Genomic DNA, 26,800 nt, shown 5'->3' with positions numbered 1-26,800 from the left:
TTGGACTAGATCTCCACCCTTCCTGCCTCTGAGGATTCTCTACAATTCACCACTTTGCTTTTGAGTCTGGCCCTAAAGCAGCACAACACAGCACAGACAGGTAAGCTTAGGTAATCACGATTCTTTAGGCAACATACGGGTGCCTCGGTGGTTACCCTACCCCAACCTGGCGGGCCATTGCTCAGGAGAGAAACTAAACAATATAAAGGGAAAAGCCACAGAGTATACTTCTTGTTAAAAACAAAAAGATAAATAAAATCAAATGGGTAATAACATGCTAACCTGCAGACTTCGTTTATGTGACACCTGTGGGAAAGAGGAAGACTCCTCTCTTGTAAATGCATCTGTTATTTAGAACTTTCCCATTCACAGTGTAATCTGTCCCAATGGAGGGCATCACGTGAACTGAATAATGTAACTGAACAAAACTAGGACTTACATCTGGTAGGACTGTAAAGGATTCGGATTTGAAACAATGACCAAATGTCTGAACCTTCTGGAAGAAACCAAGAGGATAAAGGAAGAATAAAATCAGTGGAGAGCAGCCCAAGGGGGAAGGGGATGGAAAGAGTGGAGCTCCCCTCTCTCTGCTCATCCCAATCCCGACCCTACAGACCCACTGACCAACTGAGCAGCTCATGCCAACAAGGCTTCCTCCTGGTCCATGGGGCGCCCCCCTCACCCCCAACCCCGCTCCTGAATCCACAGCTGGGGGCAGTTCATTCTCTCTGCCTGAGAAAGAGACTGTTCTCAGACCTGTTTGTCCTAGAGCATTTTCCCCCAGGCTGAGAGGAGAAATGGGAGATGTTTAAGGTCACTTAGGGAACAGTTTACTCTGAGGCAACAAGAAGGCAGGTTAGTACATTCTGCCTTTCTGGAGTATATTCTGCCTTTAAAATACACTGCTCAGGGGTGCCTGGGTGGCTCAGCTGGTTGAGCATCCAACTCTTGATTTCAGGTCAGGTCATGATCTCACGGTTCATGAGTTCGAGTCCCATGTCAGGCTCTGCACTGACTGCACGGAGACTGCTTGGGATTCTCCCCCTCTCCTCTCTCTACCCCTCCCCTGTGTGCATGCATACATGTGTGGTCGCTCTCAAAATAAGTAAATATTTTTAAAATAAATAAATAAAATAAAATCCACTGCTCAGGCAAAGACTGGCCAGCGATTGTCTTTGTGTTATACAGTGCCATTCAGATAAATGTATAATGACTTGCTTAAAATACAGGTATAGTTTATTACATGTGAACCCATCCCAAAAGTTAATAGGAAATAGGAAATACTGTCCCAAGTATATTCTCATCTACTTTCAAAATACTTTGTCAAGTCCCTAGGAAAACAGGTTTGCACAAACAAGCAATTCAGCAAGGCTGATCATGTGACTGCTTCTTGGTGTGCACTCCGAAGAGATCCCACAAGGGGATTTTCCATTCCCTCTGTGCCTGAAAAGTCTCTGACTGCACATTCTATTCTACTTCTCTTGACAAACTCAGACTAAAGGATTCCTGTGCCATCAGCAAGATCTTCCAGCCCTCCTCACCACCCACACCCACCTCTCTTCCAACACGGGTGATGCTAAGAGCCTGACATGGGTTGATGTTGGGAGTGGGGTCCATGCTCAGTGACAAAGGAGGAAAGGAAACAGCAAGACCACGTCAGCAAGAAGAGAGAGACAAGCCTGGCTGAGGCACACGCAGATGATGAATTCCTGTGTGGGAAGGGCTTCTGAAAGCACCTACAGATGATACAGTCTAGTTCTAAGATCAAGACCAGGAAAGAGTGAAACTTCTAGTCATACACACCCAAGAATCCTGGCAGTAGCTCACATTTACAGTGACTAGGATCTTGTAGACACTTGCTCCAAATATTTAAGGTACAGTCACTATTACTCTTAAGTCACACATCCGGGCACTGGATGGAGCTCTCTAGGTTCACGTCCTGGCTGTAGCTTTTACCCACTGTAACAAACTATGTATGTTTGCCTAGTTTTAGTTTCTCCATTAAAAAAAAAAAAAAAAAAAGACTATCAAGCATTCTTTGCAGGGTAGTGGTAAAAACTAGAGAGCAGGACATAATGCACATATGCCAAAGATCTGCACAAAATTCAACCCATGAGCTACATAAAATTTAGGCTAGAAAAGTACATACATGGTTGCTGTTCGTATGCAATCAAAAACAAATTAAGTTGATGGCATAGTTTTAAATTGTAAGAAGTAAGTACAGCTGAAATGAGCCAACATTACATAATCCACACTTCGATCGTGTGGGCTCTCAGAGAAAAAAGGAGAGAATTTCAGACAAAATCTAGCATTGCTCTTCCAGCTCTGTTCTGTAAATTCTATCCCCATTTTCACATCTCTGTCCACTACTCTCATTTATTTATTTGCTAAATAGCACTTCTGTCCTCTTGGGCAAGAGGGAAAATTCTGTCATTTTGCTTTTTAATGGAGTGCCTATTCCATCCCCCCAATGGACCACTGGCCAAATCCTAAAGGGTAGATGAAGAATCTGTACAGAAAGTCTACCTTTGTAAAAATAAGTGTATCAGCTAAAGAGTCTATCTTTAGCAGTTTCATTCCTAAATGGTTCACTTGACACCAGAATTTTCTACAAATTAAGTTACCTTTTGTAGTCAGAACAAGCATTATCTCAACCAACTGTTCTCTTTCCTCCAGTATAATTCTGAATAGGAGGAAGAGAGCTGCTTCTGAAATCCGATATTCAAGTGAAACAAAACAGATCCTCATGAGCAATCAGAAGATACATAGGAAGGTACAGGAGACAGCCTATGGAGGGGCTGTGAGCTGATTAACAGGGGCTGCGAATTAATTCTCTAGTAACAACAACTTAGGAGAGGTGAACGTGGGTTAAAATGTCTTGACCTGGGACTAGGATTGCTCATCATAAGACTCTGCAAACTTTTGAGGCAACCAGTTTTGCAGTTTCTAAATTAATTTTGTAATGTGTTTATTTGAAGTGTCATGGAAATAACTAATAGACATTTTAGTCATGCACAACTACTATGGAATTTTCTTGACTGAAGACATTTTACATTGGGGTGCATATTTTGAACCACCTTAGCTAAAACTAAAAGTCAAACAAAAGCGAGGAAATAAACTCACTTGTCAGATTCATCAAAGAGATCACAACTCTGCAGTTTTGAAAGAGCAAGCCGAAAATATTCCGCTAGAAGACAAATGGCATATTATAAATAAAAGGAATTATGGCTTCTTAGATACCTAGTAAGCAACCCTAGGTATTCCCCCCCCCATCCCTCCCCCAACCCATTTCAAAGTTGTAAATCCATGTGGATTTATTCCTTGGTGGAAATTAACAATACAACTGCAGTTAGCAGGCACTACTCAATAGGTACGCTCAAAACTGCTCTAAGGACACTTCCTGAAAACTCCAGGGGGGTAAAAAAAAAATGCCTTATTTGACAACAATTCTGAAAAAGTAACCCCAAAAATACCAACATCTGGGGTGCCTGGGTGGCTCAGTCCGTTAAGTGTCTGACTTCAGCTCAGGTCATGATCTCATGGTTCGTGAGTTTGAGCCCCACATCGGGCTCTGTGCTAACAGCTCAGAGCCTGGAGCCTGCTTCAGATTCAGTGTCTCCCTCGCTCTCTCTGCCCCTCCCCTGATCATGCTGTGTCTGTCTCTCTCTCTCCCAAAAATAAGTAATAAGACATTTTTTAAAAAAATACCAACATCAGATGATATTAGTGTAGAATATAGCCTTTGAAACTGATATTAGTATAGAAACCAATATTCAGCAAATTTAAATGTATTATCAAATTCTCTGCAATATTTTTTTAAACCTATACACACATATACACACATACACACACACACACACACACAACACACACACACACCTAACAGGATCCACTGAATAAATAAAATCTGACTCAGAAAACTAAGCTTGTCACCTACTGGGCTTTTAGGGTCTCTCAAAAATCTACAACATAAAGCTGCTTAAGGCCAATCAGTTGTCAATAAGTGGAGAGAAAACGGTTTTGTCATTAGCAGATAGAGTAATTTCTCTCTCAATTTAGCAAAATACCTACTGGTTAAAAGGCTGATCAAGGAGTTAGAACTTACATTGATGGAATAAAACTCAGAGGTAAAAAGGCAAAAAGGGAGACAGGAAGGAAGTTAACCCACAGGTTTATCCTGCTCATTCTATACTAGAATAAAATACAGCATCAGAACTCATGAATAATACCATAGCTAGACAAAAGTAAAGAGCAGTTTCTCAAAAAACAACAAACTTCCCGTTTTATTTTAGAATTCCACACTGCCTCAAAAAGGAGTAGGGATTTCTGAATTAAAATTTAATTTCCTTCAACAAATTGCCGAATCATTTCCTTTAAGAATCCTCATGAAGCAGTAAGATGAAAAGGCCTTAAAATTATATAAACATGTGGTTCACATCAAAACACACTCCTATTAAGAGGGCTGGGTAAGAATAATATTACTGACCTGATGTTCTTATCCCATAGGGCAAATCAAACTTATCGCCACCATACAAGGAAGCAATCTTTTTAAAATCAGCTGCACACAGAAAAGGGTGAAACTGATGAAACCTGCAAGAAAAGGAAAAGAATCATTTCCCCCAAATGCCTACAATATATGCAGCCTTCTAAAATCACAACTGAAGACAACTGAAGTATAATACTCACGTTGATATACGGACTATATGCGATTGTGTAACTATTTTTAAAGTATTTTTTTATTCACTTCAATGCTTATTTATAGTATTACGTTTTAATATTAACATTATTTGGGGGGCCTGGGTGGCTCAGTTGGTTAAGCATCAGACTCGTGATTTCAGCTCAGGTCATGAACTCGCAGTCCATGAGATTGAGCCCCCGAGTTGGGCTCTGCACTGACAGCGCGGAGCCTGCTTGAGACTCTCTCTCTCTGCCCCCCCCATTTGCTCTCTTGCTCTTTCTCAAAATAAACAAACTTTAAAACGTAAAATTATTGAAAAGTCACCTTAAACGGAATTTAAATAGAATAGAGAATGGAATGTGCAATGGAACTACAAAACCAAGATGGAAACGCTACCCAGGCTGTGGAACCAAAGTTTTGTCACAACTCTAGAGGCTAGGGAGGGGGATCAAAATTTAAAAACAAATCAATACCATGTGAGGAAATGTTAGCCATATACAGGAAGAGACAAAGGAGGTAATAAGGGGAAATAAAGCACGGATGCTAAGCCACTCCCAAATTAAAAAGTACCATATGTGTGAAGTTTTGTCAGCTATGAAAAAAAAAAAGTAAAAATAAAAATGAAAGGGGCGCCTGGGTGGCGCAGTCGGTTAAGCGTCCGACTTCAGCCAGGTCACGATCTCGCGGTCCGTGAGTTCGAGCCCCGCGTCGGGCTGTGGGCTGATGGCTCAGAGCCTGGAGCCTGTTTCCGATTCTGTGTCTCCCTCTCTCTCTGCTCCTCCCCCGTTCATGCTCTGTCTCTCTCTGTCCCAAAAATAAATAAACGTTGAAAAAAAAATTTAAAAATAAAAATGAAAATAAAGAACAGTTAGATGCACCTAGGATTCTTGCCGGCATTAAGACTTACTGAAGAACAACAACTATGGACATGCTCTTCTTATTGCCTGCTCTGTGCTGAGCTATGCCCCACTGCCCCCACTCAGGTCCTCTCTCAGACAAGAGAGACCGTTCGATGAGGATAGGATGTGCCTCTGTTTTTTCCCCCTCACTTTTAGCAACCAGCACAGAGTAGGCAGGTTCCCTACGGTTAATAAATGATTGAATGAATTTCAACTCCGTATTACTTCTTTATGGAACCAGTATGAAGTAGAAAAAAAGAAAATCAAAGTGCTCTTAATGCAAGAGAAGGAACAAGTCAAACTCACCCTTACCCCAATCCCCCACACCTGGCCCCATTTTTCCTGTCATATCAGCTTTGCCTTTTGTTAGTCTAAAAACTGCAGGTGCAGATCAGAGTGCCCTGGGGTTTCAGTGGCTGTATGACAAAATGGAAATAAAGCACAGAATAGGGGTGAAATAGCTTCAGTTTCATTCTGGCTTCATTTGCATCCATAGTAGCCACTCAGGAGCCATTACACCTTGGGCAAGTCACACGAGCTTAAGGTCTTCAGAGCTGGGCTAAGAACTCACACCACATTCAGACTAAGGAAACAGGTGACGGTGGGCCCTTCCTGCATGACATATGATCTGTATCCCAGACTTAGTTTTGAGAGTGTCAGCATTCTCAGGGGTCCAGCTTTATTTATGTATGCCGGCTTCCAAAGTAAAATGTATTTATACCCAGTGTATACTGGGTTCCAAGGTAAAATTGATTTCTTACTATGGGGTCATGGTTAAAAAAGTTTAAAACCACTCTTCTAGTTTTGCAGTGGTCCTAACTAGAAAGATTTATCATCTTATAAAGTGCTTATAGTAGCCATGATATACCTGTAAACATATGCAGAAATATTTTATGTATCTCCAGTTTCCTAGAGAGTTGATTTTAAAAGGTTAAGAACCAGTCATGGAAACGTGTGGTATACTATGCAATGAAAAGAAAATTTACAAATATATAAACTTTTGATCCTTAATGGAGAACATATTGAAAAGCTTGGACCTGTTTTACACAATTAAACATGACCAGACTGTCATTTATTTCTATTTCTCTAGAAGAGTTTTGACCAGCAATCTGTCACAGTTGAGGTGAAAGAGGAAAAAAATATTTGTGGATATTCTGCAAGTCCTGACAACTATATAAAGATTTACATTTACATTCCAAGTAGTTCACTGAAAGTCATGGTGAGGAAAAATTTCTCATCATGAAGTTTAACCTAGAGACAAGGGGGAAAAAAGCTACAAAATAATAAGGGTAAAAAACAACATGGGAACAACAAGGGGAGAAATAAAGCCCTGGAGAACAGTTCACTTTATGATCAAATACAAACAGAGCTCTCTAATCTCACCTGTGTAAAAAGAGTAACTGGTCTGATTGAGTTCTTCAATGCCTTTTCTGAAAATATATGCAGAGCTCTGACCAAAAGCACAAAAAGAGACGGGATATTCAAGCTCTTCCTTAAATATAGTGTCTACTTTACGCTGCTAAAGTCTACTTTCATACTTTCCATACGGAAAAAAAGTAAACAAGCGTGAAAAGTGATTACAAACACATTTTAAACATGTTGTAGGTCACAATTTCTTTTATCTTTTTACCTCAGGAGAGAGGCAAAAGCTGGCTTCGATAAACAAGGCTGGATCTTATTTCTCCGCTTCATTTCCACAGGTGGCACCCTAGGAGACAAAAACAGGGTCACTCAGAAACCAGAACCAGGAAGCCCGCCCAAAGGAAAGCAAATGCCCTGGGAATCCACTTGGAGACAACCGCTGAAAGACTTCTCCGGCATGGAATTAAAAATCCTCACAGAAACCCTTGAGGGATGACCGTACTTTCTCCAGGACCTTTCACATATTTGAGGATGCACGGATACAAGGCGAGAGGGTGAAAAAGGCTGAGGTGACAAGCGACCCAGAAGGGATTCAACCAGCAGTGAACAAAGGGCCCTTCGAGAAGGGCTAGGGGTCACCACACTGTGGAAGCCACAAGCAGGCTGACTTCTTGGAAGTCTCCCCAAAGCCTGCCAAACCCAACACACTCCAGTGCACATGACTCTCTAGGTCCCCCATGCCACAACTGGGCACACCTACCATAGAAACACAGACCTGAAGCTCTACAGAGGCAGCCTTGTGATCCGGACTCCACAAATCATACCATTCAGAGTCCTATCTCACTCTCCTCTATTCTTGGCACAGGTTAGGACCTTCTGGGTCTCCTGAATAGAGTGCTTGTCTCCACAGTTTAAAAGGGTATTGTGAAACAAGACAGAGCATGACAACAAAAATAAATGAGGGGGACAGAGTGGCAGGATCCAGAGCTAGCCAGGTTCATAACGGCCTAACAGAAGACTTTATTAATGATCAATTATGTGAAGAATTCATCTAAAAAACTAATCCATGTTCTTCTATAATCACAGGACACAAACTAAAAGAAGTAGTCTCAATTTTTTAGAAATCCACATAGTTAGGACTTCTAGGTTTATGTTTTTGTTTTTGAGAGACACACACACACACACACACACACACACACACACACACACACAGAGTCTGAGCTGGGGAGGGGCTGCGAGAGAGGGAGACACAGAATCCAAAGCAGGCTCCAGGCTCTGAGCTGTCAGCCCAGAGAGCCTGATGAGGGGCTCAAACTCATGAACCATGAGATCATGACCGGAGCCGAAGTCAGACACTCAAATGACTGAGCCACCCAGACGCCCAAGAACTGCTAGATTTCTAAACTATGAAACTAGTAAAGTCCTTATTAGAGAAACATCTTTTGTGACTACCATACATGGCAAGAATCCCTTGATTTATATGTTAGGAAGGTACATAAATATGGTGGATCAGCACATTAGATCATAAAAACCAAATTACATTCTGAGGACAAAATGAAGTAAAAGATATTACTTGGTTTCTAAGGTTAGTCGAACAGAAAAACTTTTAGGATATTCTGAAGACAACCTTTGGGTGGCTTAAAAAAGTTACCTGTCTAGGGGCACCTGGGTGGCTTAATCGGTTGAGCCTCTGACTTCAGCTCAGGTCACGATCTCACGGTCTGTGGGTTCGAGCCCCGTGTTGGGCTCTGTGCTGACAGCTCAGAGCCTGGAGCCTGCTTCGGATTCTGTGTCTTCCTCTCTCTCTGACCCTCCCCCATTCATGCTCTGTCTTTGTCTCAAAAATAAATAAACATTAAAAAAGTAATAAAGGGGCGCCTGGGTGGCGCAGTCGGTTAAGCGGCCGACTTCAGCCAGGTCACGATCTCGCGGTCCGTGAGTTCGAGCCCAGCGTCAGGCTCTGGGCTGATGGCTCAGAGCCTGGAGCCTGTTTCCGATTCTGTGTCTCCCTCTCTCTCTGCCCCTCCCCCGTTCATGCTCTGTCTCTCTCTGTCCCAAAAATAAATAAATGTTGAAAAAAAAAATTAAAAAAAAAAAAAATAAAAAAGTAATAAAAATAAATTAAATAAAAATTAAAAAGTTACCTGTCTTAAATAATTTTTAAGGAAGTAAGTTCACAGCACAAAACCCACCTGAGGTAATTTCCCCCGGTATTTTCTGTGACTAGTATCACGGGTTAGCTTAGGAGGGTCATAAACACTCTCAAACCCGGATGACAAGACTGCAGAATTCAACACTCCTTGCATTGTCCTCTTTATCATTTCCCCTGTGACACAATAGGATTTGTTTACAAAGTAAACTCCTTGCTTTCTCTTCTGTTCTTACCTTCCGTTACTAAGAGTGGTACAGAGACAGGATGTGGCAAAGACGGAAGGAGAGAACACCGTGTATAACCTTCATGTGGTGTATAATCAGACTTCTAAGTCCTCTAGCTCAGTATTTAAGTCCAAGCCCTAGAAACTTTGGGCCACCCCCCACCCCCACCTGGCATTGGATTTTTCTAGTGACCATCTGCCTAACTTCCTTCCATGAAGAGCATTACAATAATTTTTCAATCAACAAGTGGTGAAGTAAATTCAGAAGCATCAACTTTTTTTTATCTAGACGGGGGTGGGGGGACACAACCAGAAACATGATCTAGAATTTCCTACTGAAAAACTGGCAAAGTATTTCGTCTAAATAGAAAATTGTCATATGACTTATTTTGATATCATATACTACCGTCCATTCAGGATTTAAAGGTCATCAAAACTTTACTCCTAGCCAAAGGACAATTAGGGAAAAGGATGAAAAGCTTATTTCATAAGTTTTCTCTGCCATAAAACTATCTGTGCTTCTTCAAAGTTTTATGAGACATTTCAAGTCAAAGTGGTTTCATAATGTGTGTCATCATGCACCGAATATTTTTAAACAAAGAAAACCATATGCAGTGTCTCTATTTTAATCATCACTATCTTATCCAAGCATTTTAGGCTCAATAGTCAAGAACCACCGAGTCCAAGAATTACTGCATCAATTCAAGGAGATGAAATATTATATAAAGAATATTATGTTCCAGAGATGGGCAACACCACTGCTTCACTGATGTCAATAAAAATAAGGTGCTGTTTTATCAGTTTGAAAGCTGTTAAAACTGCAATGTACAAGACACTAGAATGGTAAAACCCCAGTTTAGCATGGAAAGCTAAAAAAGGCTCAAAATTTTAAAAGTTTTTTTTTTTTTTTTTTTATAGGTCCTTCTAACATCATTTGTGTGACTGTGTCAAAGACTAGTTTAGGAATCATTTTTATTTATTTTTATTTTTTTATTTGAGAGAGAGCACGCGCATGCACATGAGTGGGGGAGAAGAGCACAGGAAGAGAGAGAGAATCTTAAGCAGTCTCGATGCTCAGTGCAGAGCCCAACGTGGGGCTTGATCCAATGACCCCAGGGTCATGACCTGAGCCAAAAATCAAGAGTCAGACATTCAACCAACTGAGCCACCTCGGTGCCCCGGGAATTATTTTTAAAGAGCAAAAATGAAACTTACCAATAGGCGTTTGTTCCCCATAATATACAATGCAGCACATAATAGAGAAAGACAGCACTCAGGAATATGGCCACAAGGTACCCTCTCATGGCTGGCCCACCTGAAACACAAAAATGAAGTCCAAAGAAAAAGCGTTATCGTTTGTTATGTAGATGGGGTCACACAAGAGCTCAAAATAAGCATTAGCGAATAAACATATAGACAAGGAAGAAAAGAAAATGATGTAGGCCTACTATTTTTGGAAATATTCACTAAATTTGTAGGAAAAGAGTGTTTTTTTTCTGTTTCTCCTCAGCCTGTTTAGTCAATACAACATGATGCATAAACCTATCAACAGTACCATGGTTTCAAAGCTAGCAGCTGCCATCCTACTTTCTCATGTTAGATAAGAAAAACATGCATTCAAAACAAAATTTTACACATGTATTTCAGACCCAAAACTTGTTTTCAGAAACAGTAAAAAATACCTATTTTCACTCTCTCAACAGAAAGTGAATATATGCCTTAAGATGTAAACAAACATTGCATTTCCTCAGTGCTCAAAATGATTTTTTTAACGTTTTTATTTATTTTTGAGAGAGACAGAGTGAGAGTGGGGGAGGGCAAGAGAGAGGGAGACACAGACTCCGAAGAAGGCTCCAGGCTCCGGGCTGTCAGCACAGAACCTGATCCAGGGCTCATGAGGTCATGACCTGAGCCAAAGACGGACGCTTAACCAACTGAGCCACCCAGGCGCCTCTCAGAATGATTTTTAAATGCCATGCATTGTAATTTTTACACGTCCTTTTTGCAATTTTTAAAAACTGGGGAAAAAAGGCTACTAAGAATATTTTCCACATCTTCAACTTTTATATACTTTTAGATGCATCCATTTGATTTTTCAGTATCCTAGCAGAGGTACATTTCAGCTAATTTCTTGCTTATTTTTGCACTATATCAACAGTGTGGTCCATTGTACATTTGTAGATTGACAAAAACCTGGACAAAATCTTTGCTAGAATATACAATTTAAAAACCCTTCATAGAATATAGATTTTTAAGAAACCTGAACACATTTTGTTTTCACTTTTACTTCATAGAAATAAGTTCTCGTTTCCACATGCAATTAAATGCAAAAGACAAATTTAATATATTATATGGTGCTTACAGTAGATTTCAATGCTTGGGACTTTAAACAAATATGCTAGCTTTTTGCCTGTCAAGTTTCTGGTTCATTTCGACAATTGCATGTACCTCTTGTTCACATCCATCAACCTTCATCGGGGCAATGCAGTGCAGACATGGGGAGTCTGGGTAGATGCATTTCCAGATAAGATCATGCTGTCTCCCTTTGAACAGTAAAGTAAGTCCAAATGGAACTCTTAAAATAAAGCACTCCTTTGCCTTCATAAACAGAATATGATAAATACAATTTAAGCTTTCCTCGATAATGTGGGGTCATCTTAACAAATGTCATAATTATGCTGGGCTCCTCTGGAGCTAATGAGGGTGTGGGACTGTTGCTACGCCGTCCTTATCCAGAGGAAATCGCTGGTTTCTCCTCCCTTGGTGTCAGCTGCTGCTTCTCACTTCTATTCAGGCAGCCGCCACCCCCACATGCCATTATTATAAGTTAGTGAGAAATGCCTATGTAAGGAGAAAGCAAATAGAGGAGTTAAATAACACACTTTACACATACTTCCTAGCCCACATGATTGCCATGAAGAGTCAAACTGGTTGGCAATCAGAACACATGAATTACCGCCAAATTCCACATAATTCCTGTCTTGGGGGACCTTAGGTAAATCAGTTTACCACTTCCAACCTGAGGATCCTCATCTGTTTACAGGTGAGAGCACAGAAACTACCTCTTTGAGCTATTAGGTAGATTACCCAAAATGAAGCGTGCCCGGCACAACCTAGGACACAAAATATGTGAATGTGGTTGTGTATTTAATGGTGGTTCATTTTCTAAAACTGTCAGCTGTGCTCTTTTTCTAAGTAGTAATATGCATGGATTTTGAGAAAGCCAATATGAGACCTGGCCTATCCTGATGCAGCCTACGTCGTCTTCTTTGTTTTTAATTGCTCTTAGTGTTTATTTATTTTTGAGACAGAGGGAGACAGAGCGCACGTGGGGGAGGGGCAGAGAGAGAAGGAGACACAGAATCCGAAACAGGCTCCAGGCTCCGAGCTGTCAGCACAGAGCCCGACGCGGGGCTCGAACCCCGGAACCGTGAGATCATAACCTGAGCCGAAGTCGGACGCTCAACCGACTGAGCCACCCAGGTGCCCCAACCTACACTGTCTTCTTACTGGCCTGACAGAAAGATGCAGTTGCATGTGGCTTTTGTACAAAGTCCCACATCCTCACATGGCAAAGGGAGTAAAGCAGTTTATAAAGCGCATAGAGATCTGCTGCTCCCATCCCCTCAGGCCTGCACCTCTCTTTCTGCTTTGTTCGGTCTTCCTCACCCACCTGAAATGTATGCTCTCTTGATGTAACTGTGGGTTATTTTAAAAATCATCTTAAATTCTCCTTGGTAAAAAGAAATAAATTGCAGGATCATTAGTAGGTTAAAAAAAGGAGCGGGGTATGGCTCTATGTTTCTTGAGGAATACTGGGTAAAATCCAAGTGATGGAGAGTGCTAAGGTTTGGGATTATCAGTAAAAGTCTCTACTTGGCCCGTATACTTGTTCAACAATATCAGCCTTCCTTCTTCCCCCTGTACTGGGAGAATTGAGAAAGGTCAAACTGGGGTCCAGCTGGGTGCTAAAAGGCAACTCGTCGTAAAGGTGAGAGGTAATCATATTAAACATTCACCGAAGGCCATGAGCAATGCTTCATGAAGACAAGATACAGGCCTATCAGTGCCGACAGGAAACTGATGTGGACTTGGCTTGTCTCATCCCTTTGATTGATGGGACCTCAGCAAAATGCTTTTTTCTTTCACCCATGCAGCTATTACCCAAACATGGATGTAGGACAAATCAAGACTCCAAAGAACACAATGGAATTGCAGTAAAACCTTAGATGGCAGAACAACCTGTTCTGTCAGTGTTGTTCAAGACAAGCAAACATTTCTGATAAATTTTAACTTGATAAACGAGGCATGTCTTGCAATACGAGTAGTACGTGATGGCAAATGTCACATGATCACAACAGAGCCAATGGTTCTTGAAATTCTCTTTGATATGCAAGTGCTTTGGATTACAAGCATGTTTCAGGAACAAATTATGCTCACAAACCAAGGTTTTACTATATTTACATATCCTGTGACTCCCTTAAATATACACTGTAATTAACCCTTTTTTGTTGTACATGCTGACGGTGTCAGACATCAGGGGTATTTGGCAACTCTGGGAGTTCTAGAATCCACCAGTTAAACTTGAACTGAAACAGTTTTAGAAACTACTAATGTTAGGCTTGAGACTATCCTGGAAGGTATTTTACCATGGGCCAATAAAGTCACCAATCTGCTTAACTGCTCAATTATTTAAGGCTCCACCTAAAATAACATCATTTATGCAAGCACCCAACATGGATGCCACTTACCAGTATCAGCAACTTTTTAAAAGCCTATTTACATGTAAGATAAAACAGTATAGGAAGATCTAGAGAAGAAACTCAGATTTACAATTCAATTTGCTTATCTGTTCCCCCAAAATGCATTCTTTGGGAAATTTATATATTATTTTGCAAAGCATGGAGATATCAATAAGCAAGATTTTGTTGTTTTTCATTCACTAATATGTGTTTTAGCTGGAAACCCAGAAGTGTAAGGGAACATGTTTTCCTTTAAAACGTAAAATTAAACTACTCTTGAAGAGCCATTGCATACACCAGCTGAGAAAAACTCTGTATTTCATGGGCAATTCAAAGCATATTCAAGTTGCAAAGTAGACTGAGCCAGCCAGGATATCCTTGTGATAAACATTTATAGTTCCTCTGCATACTTGTAGAAAAAAAGCTTCCATGAATAAACAAATTCCCCAATTGTAATGCTATAAATGGAATGACCATTTTGCTTTGAGCAAAAGATATTGACAAAAAACCAATCAGAACATATAAACATATTTAATATATAGCATTTAATATATAAATATGCCTGCTTTAAAGCAAAGAAGGAAAAAAAGAAAACCGCAACCCCTCAGGATAGCTTAAACTACCAAAACAAACAAGTCTCAAGATCTTGACATTAAACATGACAGACTCAGCTTCTTGGCTGCATCTGTTCCCAAGACCAGGGTCCCTATAACATTATTTACAAAATTTAAGTCATGAAGTAATTATTTATCTCAAGTGTAGGTAGAGGACATCAAGGAAGAACAGGAACTGTTGGCAGATATCAAATGTTTATCTCTTCTTAAATTATCATAAACCAATATATGAATAATCTACATGAATAATCTACATATGTCAAAAGTGAGCACCATCTTGGCAACAGTTTCCCCTTTTTAAAAAATTTTTTTAAATATTTATTTATCTTGAGACAGAGAGAGAGACATAGCATGAGTGGGGAGGGGTAGAGAGAGAGGAGAGAATCCCAGGCAGGCTGCACACTGTCAGCACAGAGCCCAATGTGGGGCTCGAACTCACAAAACCATGAGATCATGACCTGAGGTGAAATCAAGAGTTGGATGCTTAACCAACTGAGCCACCCAGGCGCCCCTCCCTTCTCTTTAACAATAAGTGTATCTTATCTGCGTGGATAGTCTGTCTTGTCTATCATTTTATTGCATTAAATGCTTTTATGTCCCTTCCTTCACTTAAGGCTCAAACCAAGCTTGACAAATGGTGCACAGGTATGATCCCCCTCATGAATGAGGAAACTGAAAGTTTCTGAAGTTGGTTGTCCTAGGTCACACAGTTTAAGCGACAGACATAGACTTAAGGTCTGACCATTTCTTCCTCCCAGTCCCATTCCTGGGGTCATCCTGTCTCTCAAGACAAAAAGCATGAGGAGAACCCAAAAGAGAATTGTAATCTATAACTTCCTGACAGTGCTACGTTGGCGGCTAGAGCTCCCCACGGGTAAATTCAGATATCCATGAAAGGGAAATGGCTCTAGGGCAGCGTGCCCCAAAGTGATGTGGCAGATCCAAGGGTCAGCCCCAGATGGGGGCTTGTTAACATACTCATTCCTGAGCTCCTACTTACTCTGAATCTCTGGATCTCGGGAATGTGCATTAAAATGAGCACCCTCCAATATAATTCTTATGCATACTGAAGTTTTAGAACCATTGCTCTAGTATGTGTACTCCAGAGAACCACAGAGGAAAACAATGATGGGTTTACAGAAATACAGAGACTCTAACAGATGTGACAAGAGTTATCCTGACTAGACTACGAGCTCCATAAGAGCAGGATAGTCTGTTTTGTCCATCATTTTATTTCCAGCATTTCTAACAATACCTGTCACACAGAAGATGTTAAGTAGATAGCTGTTGAATGTAGTTATACATCCTGTGACTAGATGCTTTGTTTGGGGGTGGGGGGCGGAGGGGTTGTTTTGTTTTGTTTTGTTTTCCAGAAGTGCCTAGCACATGGCAAATGCCCAATGAATAACGGTTCATTAGAATCATTAAGATAGGAGTGTTCAGCATGTGCTCATCATGTGCCAAAGCTGGTGATAAATGCTTTTGGCGCATCAGCTCATGTAATGCTCACAACCACCCTGTGAAGGAAGTGGCCAACTTACAACTGCCATTTTATGAAGAAAACTGAAGCTCTGGAGAGGCAGTAACTTCCCTGAGATGATAAGTAACAAAAATAGAACTCCAACCCTTATCTACCCGAACAGAGCCCATGCATTATGCCGCCTCTCTCCTGATGTGAGCTTCCATAAATGGGCACAAGCCCATCTTTTTGATACCAGACTAAACATTACAACACATTTCTCTAATTTGTCTATCCTACCAGCTCCTTGGGCAGTACAAATTCTAGGGATTGTTGAAATCAAGAGAAAGGTTATGGTCACACACTGGGCTGAAACAAAACCCTATTACTCCCATCCTCATTCTTGCCAACTCATTCTACTGGATTTCAGTCAACACATTAATTATTCCCCCTCCATGGTTCTGTTGAGTGTCCTAGAGCAGTGATTCTCCAACTTCAGTGTGTATGAGAAGCAAACAGGAGGGTGCTTGTTTTCAGGCACCTTCCTGAGCCCCAGAGCAAGCTTGATAGCATTACTTATAAAGACAGACAAACAAACGCTATGGAAGGACACTTGAAAATGGTCAGATTTTTAGTTTTAGAGTCTCCTAATGCTTTATCAAACCAAAAGGAGTTTGTTTGACCAACAGCCAGCTAGCATAAAGCATGTTCAACAATAATTCCGCAGTCATTCACCAAGCACACAAATACTGTGGGTATCTCAATATCAAACAACACAAAGGAAGAAACATCCTTCATGTCCACATTTCCAGATGCTGAGCACACAGACCCAGGGTGCCTCACCTCTCTGTGACATTTCCTCTACACCTGGCTACACACTCTTCCTAATGCCCCTCTGTCCATAGGCTCAGCACCCACCCCCAAGCTCTAGGACCAACCCGGGCTCAAGGCAAGGGAGCCTGAGGAGCCCCAGAGCAGCAGCTCAACAGTTTGGTCAGGTTCCGGCTGATCCCAAACTGACGTTGGCCATCTCCTTCACCAGGCCTGGGTTCTGTTGCTGGGAGAATGTGCATTGAAACGAGTCTTGTTTTTCAAAGTCTGCATTCTTCTCTCAGCCACTCTAGCAGCTCTGCAGCCAAACTTCCAGTTTTTTAGTAACTTGGATCTGAAACCATGTCCTCATCCACTGTATTCCCTTATGCTCTCCGCTATGTCAGTGACTGACGGATGCCCTGTCAAGGCTTGGTCTTGCCTCATACTCCACACACTGCTGCTCAACACAGAGGGGATATCCTTTTCTAGTATGTCCAAAGACTCAACAACCTATGTCTTTGGACATATGAGAAAAGGATATCCCCTCTGACTCCCCGTAGCCCTGTGGGCACAGAGCCTGGCACGGGCAGGATCTCAGCCACAGCTTTCCCCTTAGCCAGGTGCCCCTGTTCCTGGCTCACCTCCACAGCTTTACTAGGTGGCCCAGCTGGCAGCCTGTGTCCATTCAGCCCTCAGAGAGTTCCTTCTCCATTTAGGTCTCCACAGGTCCTTAGCTCACACTGACACACCCAAGACTGAACTTGGCCAACAGTTCATACATCCTGCCTGCCTTCCTCTTTGTATTTATTGCTCAGTTTAGGACCGTTCTCTGTAATCACGTGGCCATGTGAGCATTAGCTCCAGCTCTAGTTATGCGTTAATTCTAGAGTTTTTGTTCTGGCCCCATAGGTCCCCTTAAGCCTCCTAGACCTAGCCATCTCAATATAGCCCAAGCCTTAGCAGATACAAACAGGACCCTAAAGTGACCCATGTAAAGGGTTCAGTCCTCTTTAACTCATTTACTACCCCTTTAAGTATGGCCCTTTTTACTGATTGGATGATCCAAATGTGTCCAGCAGCCTCATGAACATACAAAAAACACGAACCTTTGGTGTTGATCATGTAAATAATAGCACAGTTTATTAAGTATTTCCTAAATGCCCAGCAGTAGACTCAGCCCTTTTCATACATGATGAAAGAAAGAAAGTATATTATCATCCCCATGCTAGAGATGCTCAATTACCAGAGCAGTGGCCAGAATTCAAACCCAGATCTGAGCTTAACTGTACATTATGGAAAGCTTTTAAACTGCACATTATGGGGAACTATAGCCACTGTTTTTTGGTTTTTTTTTAACTATAACATGATGAACTTTATATTCACTTACTACCTTTTTGAAAGTAAAATTAGGGAATGATACACATTAAATAGATGCATTTATTACAATACACTTACTTAGAAACATTACATGAAAAAATGTTCACTTCATAATTTAAAAAGATAAATCTTAAAGACTCAGTAGTCTGATTGATGGGATTTCTGTTAGAAGGACCTGCACATTCTCAATAAGCTATAATTAAAGAATAAAGAGTAGCATATCCAAAATTAATATGCCGTACTATACCTGAAAAAGCTAAGTTTAAATCTGAAATGTTGAGCTACTACTATTTAATACAAATTAAGGGGGAAAAATCTGACATTATTGAGTAAATAGAAAATTATGATTTTGTTTATGCACCCCCTCTCCCCCCCCCCCCAAATAACTGTCTAGTTTCAACAAATTGGATCACCTGTATACATTCTGGCTGATTTCTAAATTCATAGTTTTTTTCTTTCTGTATGGCAAAAGGAGAACATGCATAATTAACTTTCTCTCCTTTCCCCCCAATTCTTTGGCTAATAAAACAACAGGCAGACAGCTCCACACACGTAAACACACACACGCTCTTTCCTTTTAGTCTTTCAAGAAAGCTAGTGCTTTTGCCAGATTGCATCCTTACCATATGTAGACACATCTTTTTACCTAATTAAAGCTAAGCCATCACTGCCAAAGCAGATGACTGAATGCTCCCCTGATAATTGAGTGTGCTCACTGCAAAGAATATAAAAAAGCACAGAAATGACTTTTCAGCAGAATTTTGTTTTTTAATAGCACAGTGGGCACACTAAAATCATTCAGCAAATGGCATACTATACTGGATGCTAAAAATAAATGAACTGAAGTTCCTGTTTTCAAGATCTCTCCCTTCAGACTCAGCTACATTAAAAATACACAAAGAAGCTTTTAAGGGAACTTATGTTCCTACTGTTTATTCATAATTTCTCCCAGAGACCCATTTCTTCTCCCAGAGTGGAAATTTTCTCTATTTCCTTATATTAATATCCCACTGATAAGATACCTCCAAGGAATATTAGATCTTAACAGGTTAACGATTGTGGCTAATTGTTTAACTTCATGAGATAAAATTTTTTCTATAATAAAATTCACTTTTAGGTGTACAATGTGATGAGCTTTGACATACGTATACACCCAAGTAACAACCACCAAAATCATACCAAATGTTTCTATCACCCCACCCCTCCCCTGCAGGTTCCCAGGTTCCTCTTTACGGCCAACTCACTTTCCCCCATTTCCTGACCCCTGATTGGTTTATCACTATACTTTTGCTTTTTCTAAAAGTTCATTCAAATAGAATCATAAATAAGTATATTATTTCTAGCTTATTTCAATTCGTATAATGCTTTTGAAAGAATTGTCCACATGGTTTCTTGTGCCAGGAATTCATTCCTTTTTATAGGTAAGTAGTAACACATCATATGGCTATATGACAATTATTTATCAATTCACCAGGTAATAGACGTTTGGTTCTTTATAAGGTGTTGTTGTTGTTATTGTTAGTAAAGCTAACATTCAAGTACAACCATTCAAGTACATGCCTTTGGGTGAGCATATGTTCTCATGGGTCATACAGTAAATGCATGCTTAACTTTATATAAAATTTTTATATTGTATTCTGGCACCTATTCCTGAACAGATCTGCTTCAATTTCTCAGTTAAATGAAAAAAAAACCATCCACCCATAACAATTAAAGTTATTGATACCACTGAGTAATACAAACCACTGACAGAAGAATTGATTATAAATATCGAGCACTCATTATGGGTGTGTGCTGCAGGATATGGGAAATAGAGCTCAGTCTGATGAGAGAACCGTTACACGATTTCAAAATAAGTATGCTTACCTGTTGTGAAACCTAAAAAGTATTTTAGAGTCCTGCTATTCAGAGTGGGGTCCAGGGACCTGTAGTGTTGGCATCACCTGGGAACTTGGCAGAAATAGAGAATCACAGCCCCACACCCTTGATCCACTGAATCAAATCTGCAAGACCCTCAGGTGATCTGTGTTTGAGAAGTACTAATGGAAAAGGTCAGAGGAAAGAGAAGGTCAGGGATTCACAAAAAGGGTTTCTGAGAAGAACTGGAAGCTCATTCTAAGTTCCCTACTATTTCCTTTAAGTCTTTTAGACATGATCTTTTAAATTTTCCAACCAACAGAACTTCCTCTGAGAAAGCTAGTCAGATTCTCTCTGAAAGTAAGTGGCTTTGAGAAAAATGTCCCTCACATTCTAGGGAATATTTGCGGTTGCCTTGTAAATTCCCTACACATTTTCAGTCCCATACTGTTTCCAGTCTTAGCCTTCCACTTACTACCACGATCACTACGATACTACTGGCATTTCTGACAGGAAATATACACAACTCCTCTCATTATATCTACAGGACACACATTTCATTCTGCATTGCCTAAAACGGTCAACTGAATCACCACCCCAACCTTTACAACAGCATCTCCACTTACTGTTATTCACAACTTGAACCCCAAAAGAGACAGCCAGGATTTAGAACAATCGAAAAACTTGCCCAAGGGGACCTCACTCACAAGGAGCAGAGTTGGTAGCGCAGAACATTTTAATGTGGACTTTTCCCCGGCACAATTCCAGTCTCATGGGGGGTGCACAGTAATGGCCCACTAGTCTTTGTTTTGTTCCAATCCTCTCCGGCCTCCATGGTGTTCAACTTCGGAACCACCTCCTTCAGGTGGCACTCACTGGCCTGGGTCTCACCTCTCTGCTTATGTGTCTTGGCCTCTTCCCCTTTGGCACACCATTTATGGGCGTTCCCAAGCTCTTATCTTAATGCTGCTTCCAAAACCCACATGCTCATTACTTCTCAGCTTCTAGCAATGGTCTCTAATCTTCCTTCTCTTTAAACCAGCCCACCTGCTGTACCTCATGTAAAATCCTTACAGCCCAGCTCTCACTCTGTCACCCCGCCCTACAGGAAAACTTTCAGTGGCTTCCCATTGTCTGCCAAATAAACATAAAATCACTTAGCCTGGCATTTAAGACTTTTATAATTTGGTCCTTCCACCTTCTCATCTTCCTCTTCATGCAGTTTATTCTTTGCAGGCAGCAGCCTAATTAGGCATTAAGGTTGCCTGCGTGGCAATCAGACCCCTTGGGTTTGAGTCTCAGCTCTACATATCTGGCTAACCATAGGAGCCTGAGAAGTTGCTTAACCTCTTTACATCTCAGTGTCTTCAGCTGTAAAATGGGAATAATACCACCTAATAGAGCTACTGTAAGTAGTAAATATAAAGCACTCAGGTAAAAGTCTGGCACATGGGAAAGACTCTCCCAACCTTGTTCTAATTCTCCATTTAAAACTAATGAAATATCAGCTACCCATATACCAAGCCCTTACTAAAAAAAGGAACTTTGTGACAACCTGGCAAAGACCCTAAAGAACTAGTGACATTGTACTAATAATAGCCTCAAAAGATTAAGCTTCATTGCTATGCTAGCTGTTTCTGCACATTCATTTCAATATTTCAAAGCAGATAGGAAGCCTTATTCATCTCCTTCTGAATACAAAATGAAAGGCATTCAAGATAGTAGTAATTCATTAGCAAAACTCATGCTTGAATGAGACCCTATTTCTGGCTACAGAAGCTATACCTTTTTATGCTTGTCATAATAAAACTGCTCTTGAGTTTTAGCAAAAACAAACAATGCAGACTTGGAACCAGCATATCAAATTTATGTCTTGAAGCAAGAAATAAAATCAATAACTCTGCAAATAATTTGAATTGACAAATAGCTGTCTCTGACGCCGTTATACTGTTGAGAAGGATTCAAGCATTGTGTTCTGGATTCAGAAGGAAATACAGTACCAGGGCCAATCAGCAATGTCTAACAAGGTAAGGATGAAGAGCTGAGTATCTGTCAGCCCTAGAGGATGGGGGCAGAAATGAAACACTGCAGCAGATGGCAATTTTAAAAATAGCTTATATTCTGAACATTTACATAATAGAACTGTTTAAAATATTCTACAGATGCAATTATTTTAATCCTCAAAACTACCCTTTGAGAAAGGTACCATTGTCATCCCTATCACACAAATGATGACCCGAAAGCACAGAGAAATTCTAACGTCCTCAAGAATACCCAGGCAGTAAGGGGCAGAGCTGAATTTGAACGCAGGCACACACCAGAATCCATTATGATATAAAGACTCAAAAATATTTCCAGGTGATGCCAAGAGATGTACAGATTGGTGGGAAAGACAGTTCTACAAATACCCAAGATGATTACAGCTCGGATTCCATTAAATTAAGATATATCTGGAAGTAAGAAACCTGAAGATCCAGCCTTATGTCCAGGCTAAGTTTGTGGTACTCAATAGTTTTGCAAGCCCAGTGGCCCAGGACACTGGGGAAGGGCTTTGAAGCCACTCATGAATAATCTCGGTGTGAACAAAGAGCTCAAGAGAGTCCCAAGGACCAAATCCCAAAAGCATTGCAAATGACCAAATTTGCCAGGACCACTAAAGCATTATGTGCTCAGTCAGTGGGTGTCCTTCACAAAACTATTTTCAAACAAAACAGTAACGTAACAAATTTACTAGTGGAATAACTGCTTTCTGATGAACCTTAACAAATCGGAAATACTATACAGATGCATGGGGCTATACAGAAACATGGAGATAATTCCTGATGGACATTTGAGCTCCCAAGCTTTCTCAGAATAAATTTATGAAGTGAGTCTTAAATTTGTACATGGGTTCAGGAACGGTAAGGAGAATATGCATAAAAATTATATTAAGATACTTTAATAAAATTATTATTAATTGTAGCATTTAAGGACAGAGAGGGAACTAGAGTCCATTCTATTGAGAAAACAAGGCCCAGAGAGGGCAAGCATCTTGCCCATGGTTACACAGCTTAACAGCAGTTTCTATAATACATGTGCTGCATGTAATGTCCTAGTTTTAACTTCAGCATTTTATTACTCTTTAACTTCCATACTGATTTAGAACAGTCCCAAACAAGACAAATTCACACTGAGAATAAAAATATTTAAGAAGTGCCTGGCTGTCTCAGTCAGAAGAGCATGAGACTACTGAGCTTGGGGACGTGAGTTTGAACTCCACATTGGCGTAGAGATTACTTAAACAAACTTTAAAATAATAATTATATATATTTAGCATTATTATTATTACTTCCATAGCTTAACTTTGGGATGTGCTGACCAGTCACTGGTTACTTTAATAGTCTCATGGGCCCTCTGGCCACATGTTGAACTAATAAGAGATAAATTAACAGACAGCTGTATATAAAGAAGGAGAGGGTGGGGCGCCTGGGTGGCTCAGTCAGTTAAGCGTCTGACTTTGGCTCAGGTCATGATGTCACAACTCGTGGGTTCGAGTCCCACATCAGGCTCACTGCTGTCAGCCTGTCAGCACAGAGCCAGCTTCAGATCCTCTGTCCCCCTCTCTCTGACCCTCCCCTGCTTGTGCTCTCCCCAAAAAATAAATATTTTTTTAAAAATAATTAAAAAATAAAGTCACCTGCTAGAGGTGGCAACATTGTATACGAACACTTCAAATGTTCACACTCACATCTAAGAAGTCTGAGACAGTGGTAGTGTTCCCTTGGCTTACCTCCACTATTAGGAATCTGTTTCGCAAAGGCTCTCTGCTCCTGAATGTGAAGGACGTAGTACGGGTTCCAGAGGCCCGGGAGTCCGTCTGCAAAATTGTTGGAGCCTCTCTGCTAGGAATAATCCAAAACAAAGAGTTGTGCTGCTGCTTCACTTGCAAGTGCTGAAATAAAACACAAAGACAGCATGCTTCTTAAGAATAGGCTTAACTGCCCAAGGAAAACTTCAAGCTGTCAAAAAATCCTTAATGAACACATCTGGTAAACTCACTTCGGACCCTTCCCAAAATGCTTTACCGGATGATGAAATTCCCAAGAAGCAAAACAAAAAACCCAAGAGCAAAACCAGCAGCCTATGTTACATTACTATAGTTCATGACTGGTTATCCACAGGATCTGGCTCAGTGTCCTTGAAAAAAAAAATAACACATCCAGCTTAATTAATCCAAAACAACCTGGTAATGAAAGAACCATCTGTCTTATTTTTCAGCTTCTCTCCACACATACACACAGCTTTATTGTTAAATGCAGAGGTGAGGGAGGTGAGAGACGAGCTTGCTCCGAAAATTCTCTGAGGAGGAAGGGAAGGGAGACGGGAGAATGAGGAGGTCAAGACGAATTAAAATGTCTAGAAGAACGTGAGGGGAAAGGAAGCATGGAGAAATTTGTGTGAAGAGCAACCAGTTTAAGAATGTGCTGTGGGCTACTTTCTCAAAAAAAAAAAAAAAAAATTGAAAAAAAATCTCAAACTCCTCTTGCTACAGCTTTTCTTACACAAGACCAACCCTGATACAAAAACAAAACCAAGACTGCATGCTGTGCACTTGTGTTAGTAGAAAATATGTTATTTAAAAACAATTCTTAGGAAACAAATTAAAAACAAAACAAAACAAAAATATGGCAAATACTTTATTTCAGAAGCCACTATGAACTCTAATGTCCTGCAATAAGGAAATATTTGTGCTTAACTATTATGAAAATCATATAATAACATAAAAAATATTTAGATTCCACCAAGAAGGAAAACATTTAAATGCTGAGAACACTAAGATTATTTCTATGTGTGTGTGACCCATTACCAAAAGACACTGGAGAAAAATGAAATCCATTGATGTGCTGAGTTGTGGATTACAGGGAATTTTTTTCTTTGAAAATGAAAATTTATAGACAAAAAAATGCTAATTTTCACTTTTGAAATATCAAGTAGTTGATGCATTTAGAAGTTAGAAGAAAGGCAAAGTAGTGCTTTTTAGTAGCTATTATAATGGAAGTCTCTACCATGAAACGGAATTTTGAGCCTAAGGAAATTATGGATAATTGTACATTTGTGCCCCAGAGTCATTCTCCTTAAATGCAAATAAAGTGCAGCTCCTGGGTTTCTATCATCTTCTACCCAGTAGTACTTATCAGCAGCTGAAGTAAAAGAGCAATCACAATTTTAAAGTTGGAAAGATCCTTTAAAATGATCTACTCTGAAGAGTTGGTAAAGAAACCCCAAACAGTACCACACCAGGAACAGCTGAAGGGATGGGGACTTAGTTACACCTGGAGGAGCTTAAATCAAGGGAGGAAACAAGATGGCCCATTCTCATGTTTGAATGACCTTCATGAAGAAAAGGCATTAAGTTGGTTTGAAGGCTGGGGGGCCGCGCCCGCCCCCAAGTTGTTAAGCCAAAACCAGGGAATGCAATATTCAAGAAGTTAGTTCTGAGCTCAGTAGGAGGGAACTTGCTAATATTTGGGCTGCCTAAAGATGATACAGGTTGAGGGGCGCCTGGGTGGCGCAGTCGGTTAAGCATCCGACTTCAGCCAGGTCACGATCTCGCGGTCCGTGAGTTCGAGCCCCGCGTCGGGCTCTGGGCTGATGGCTCAGAGCCTGGAGCCTGTTTCCGATTCTGTGTCTCCCTCTCTCTCTGCCCCTCCCCCGTTCATGCTCTGTCTCTCTCTGTCCCAAAAATAAATAAAAACGTTGAAGAAAAAAAAAATTAAAAAAAAAAAAAAAAAAGATGATACAGGTTGACTGATTGGATAACGAAGTCACTTGTTACTGAAGGTATTTTGTCCTAAGAACCACTTGGGATACATTTGGACAGTAGTGCTTAACCAACTTGAATGTCCACTGGTATCACGTGAACATCTTGTTAAACTGTAGATGATGACTCAGTAGGTCTGGGGTGGGGCCTGAGAATCTGCATCTGAAGCAACCTGCCAGGTGAGGCAAAGGGTCAAGACTGTGGGTCTTGAGTGTCAAGGATATAACTTGATTACACACATTAGAATGTTATTTAAACCTGTGCCCCCCAAAGCACACAGAGTCTTCTAACCATATGACTTCAAAAGTATTCTCCAGTCTTGATCTGGGGGCAGATGACTATAAATAAATAGGTTAAAGGGTAATTAGGACTTTGTGAGTCCACACATCCAAAATTTTACAAAGTTTGTATCTTGGTATCTTGCAGTGACTGCCGCAATCATACTTTTGAGAGCAACTAATTTTGCGCAATTCTAAAGAAGAGATGTTTTACTTCCATTTAAAAAAAGTAAGGGGTGCCTGGGTGGCTCATTCGGTTAAGTGTCTGACTCTTGACTTCAGCTCAGGTCGTGCATGATCTCACAGTTCATGAGACCAAGTCCCAAGTCGGGCCCCGCACTGACAGCACAGAGCCTTGTTGGGATTCTCTCTCTCCCTCAAATAAAACAAACAAACAAATGATGCTCATGCCCCAAGTTTGGCAAATACTTGAAACCGAGTAACTGTGTTGTGATTGATGAATGACTGACTGAACAGACACTCAGCATTCAAAAATGCAGTTACTTATTATTTCTACTTACGATTCTACAGTTAACAGAGAAATAG

At 40.6% G+C, this 26,800-nt stretch overlaps 1 protein-coding gene across 7 annotated transcripts in view; it reads right to left on the bottom strand.

The window, feature by feature from the left end:
* Nucleotides 1-26,800, bottom strand: part of ST3GAL6 (ST3 beta-galactoside alpha-2,3-sialyltransferase 6) — an 85,761-nt gene that overhangs the window by 40,109 nt on the left and 18,852 nt on the right. For all 7 annotated transcript variants that reach the window (XM_040484290.1, XM_040484289.1, XM_040484293.1 and 4 more), the window contains exons 2-6: nucleotides 23,946-24,107; nucleotides 10,530-10,629; nucleotides 7,208-7,285; nucleotides 4,487-4,590; nucleotides 3,124-3,187 (exon numbers count right to left, since the gene is read on the bottom strand). In XM_040484290.1, the coding sequence (XP_040340224.1) occupies nucleotides 3,124-3,187; nucleotides 4,487-4,590; nucleotides 7,208-7,285; nucleotides 10,530-10,618 (335 nt within the window). In that variant the 5' untranslated portion in view covers nucleotides 10,619-10,629; nucleotides 23,946-24,107. The remainder of the gene's footprint in view (nucleotides 1-3,123; nucleotides 3,188-4,486; nucleotides 4,591-7,207; nucleotides 7,286-10,529; nucleotides 10,630-23,945; nucleotides 24,108-26,800) is intronic.

Source organism: Herpailurus yagouaroundi, unplaced genomic scaffold (genome assembly GCF_014898765.1).
Source record: "Herpailurus yagouaroundi ecotype Mexico unplaced genomic scaffold, PumYag 162, whole genome shotgun sequence".
NCBI classification, from domain to species: domain Eukaryota; kingdom Metazoa; phylum Chordata; class Mammalia; order Carnivora; family Felidae; genus Herpailurus; species Herpailurus yagouaroundi.
Note: the sequence above shows the minus strand (reverse complement) of the source record. Positions and strands in the feature narration are given on the sequence as shown.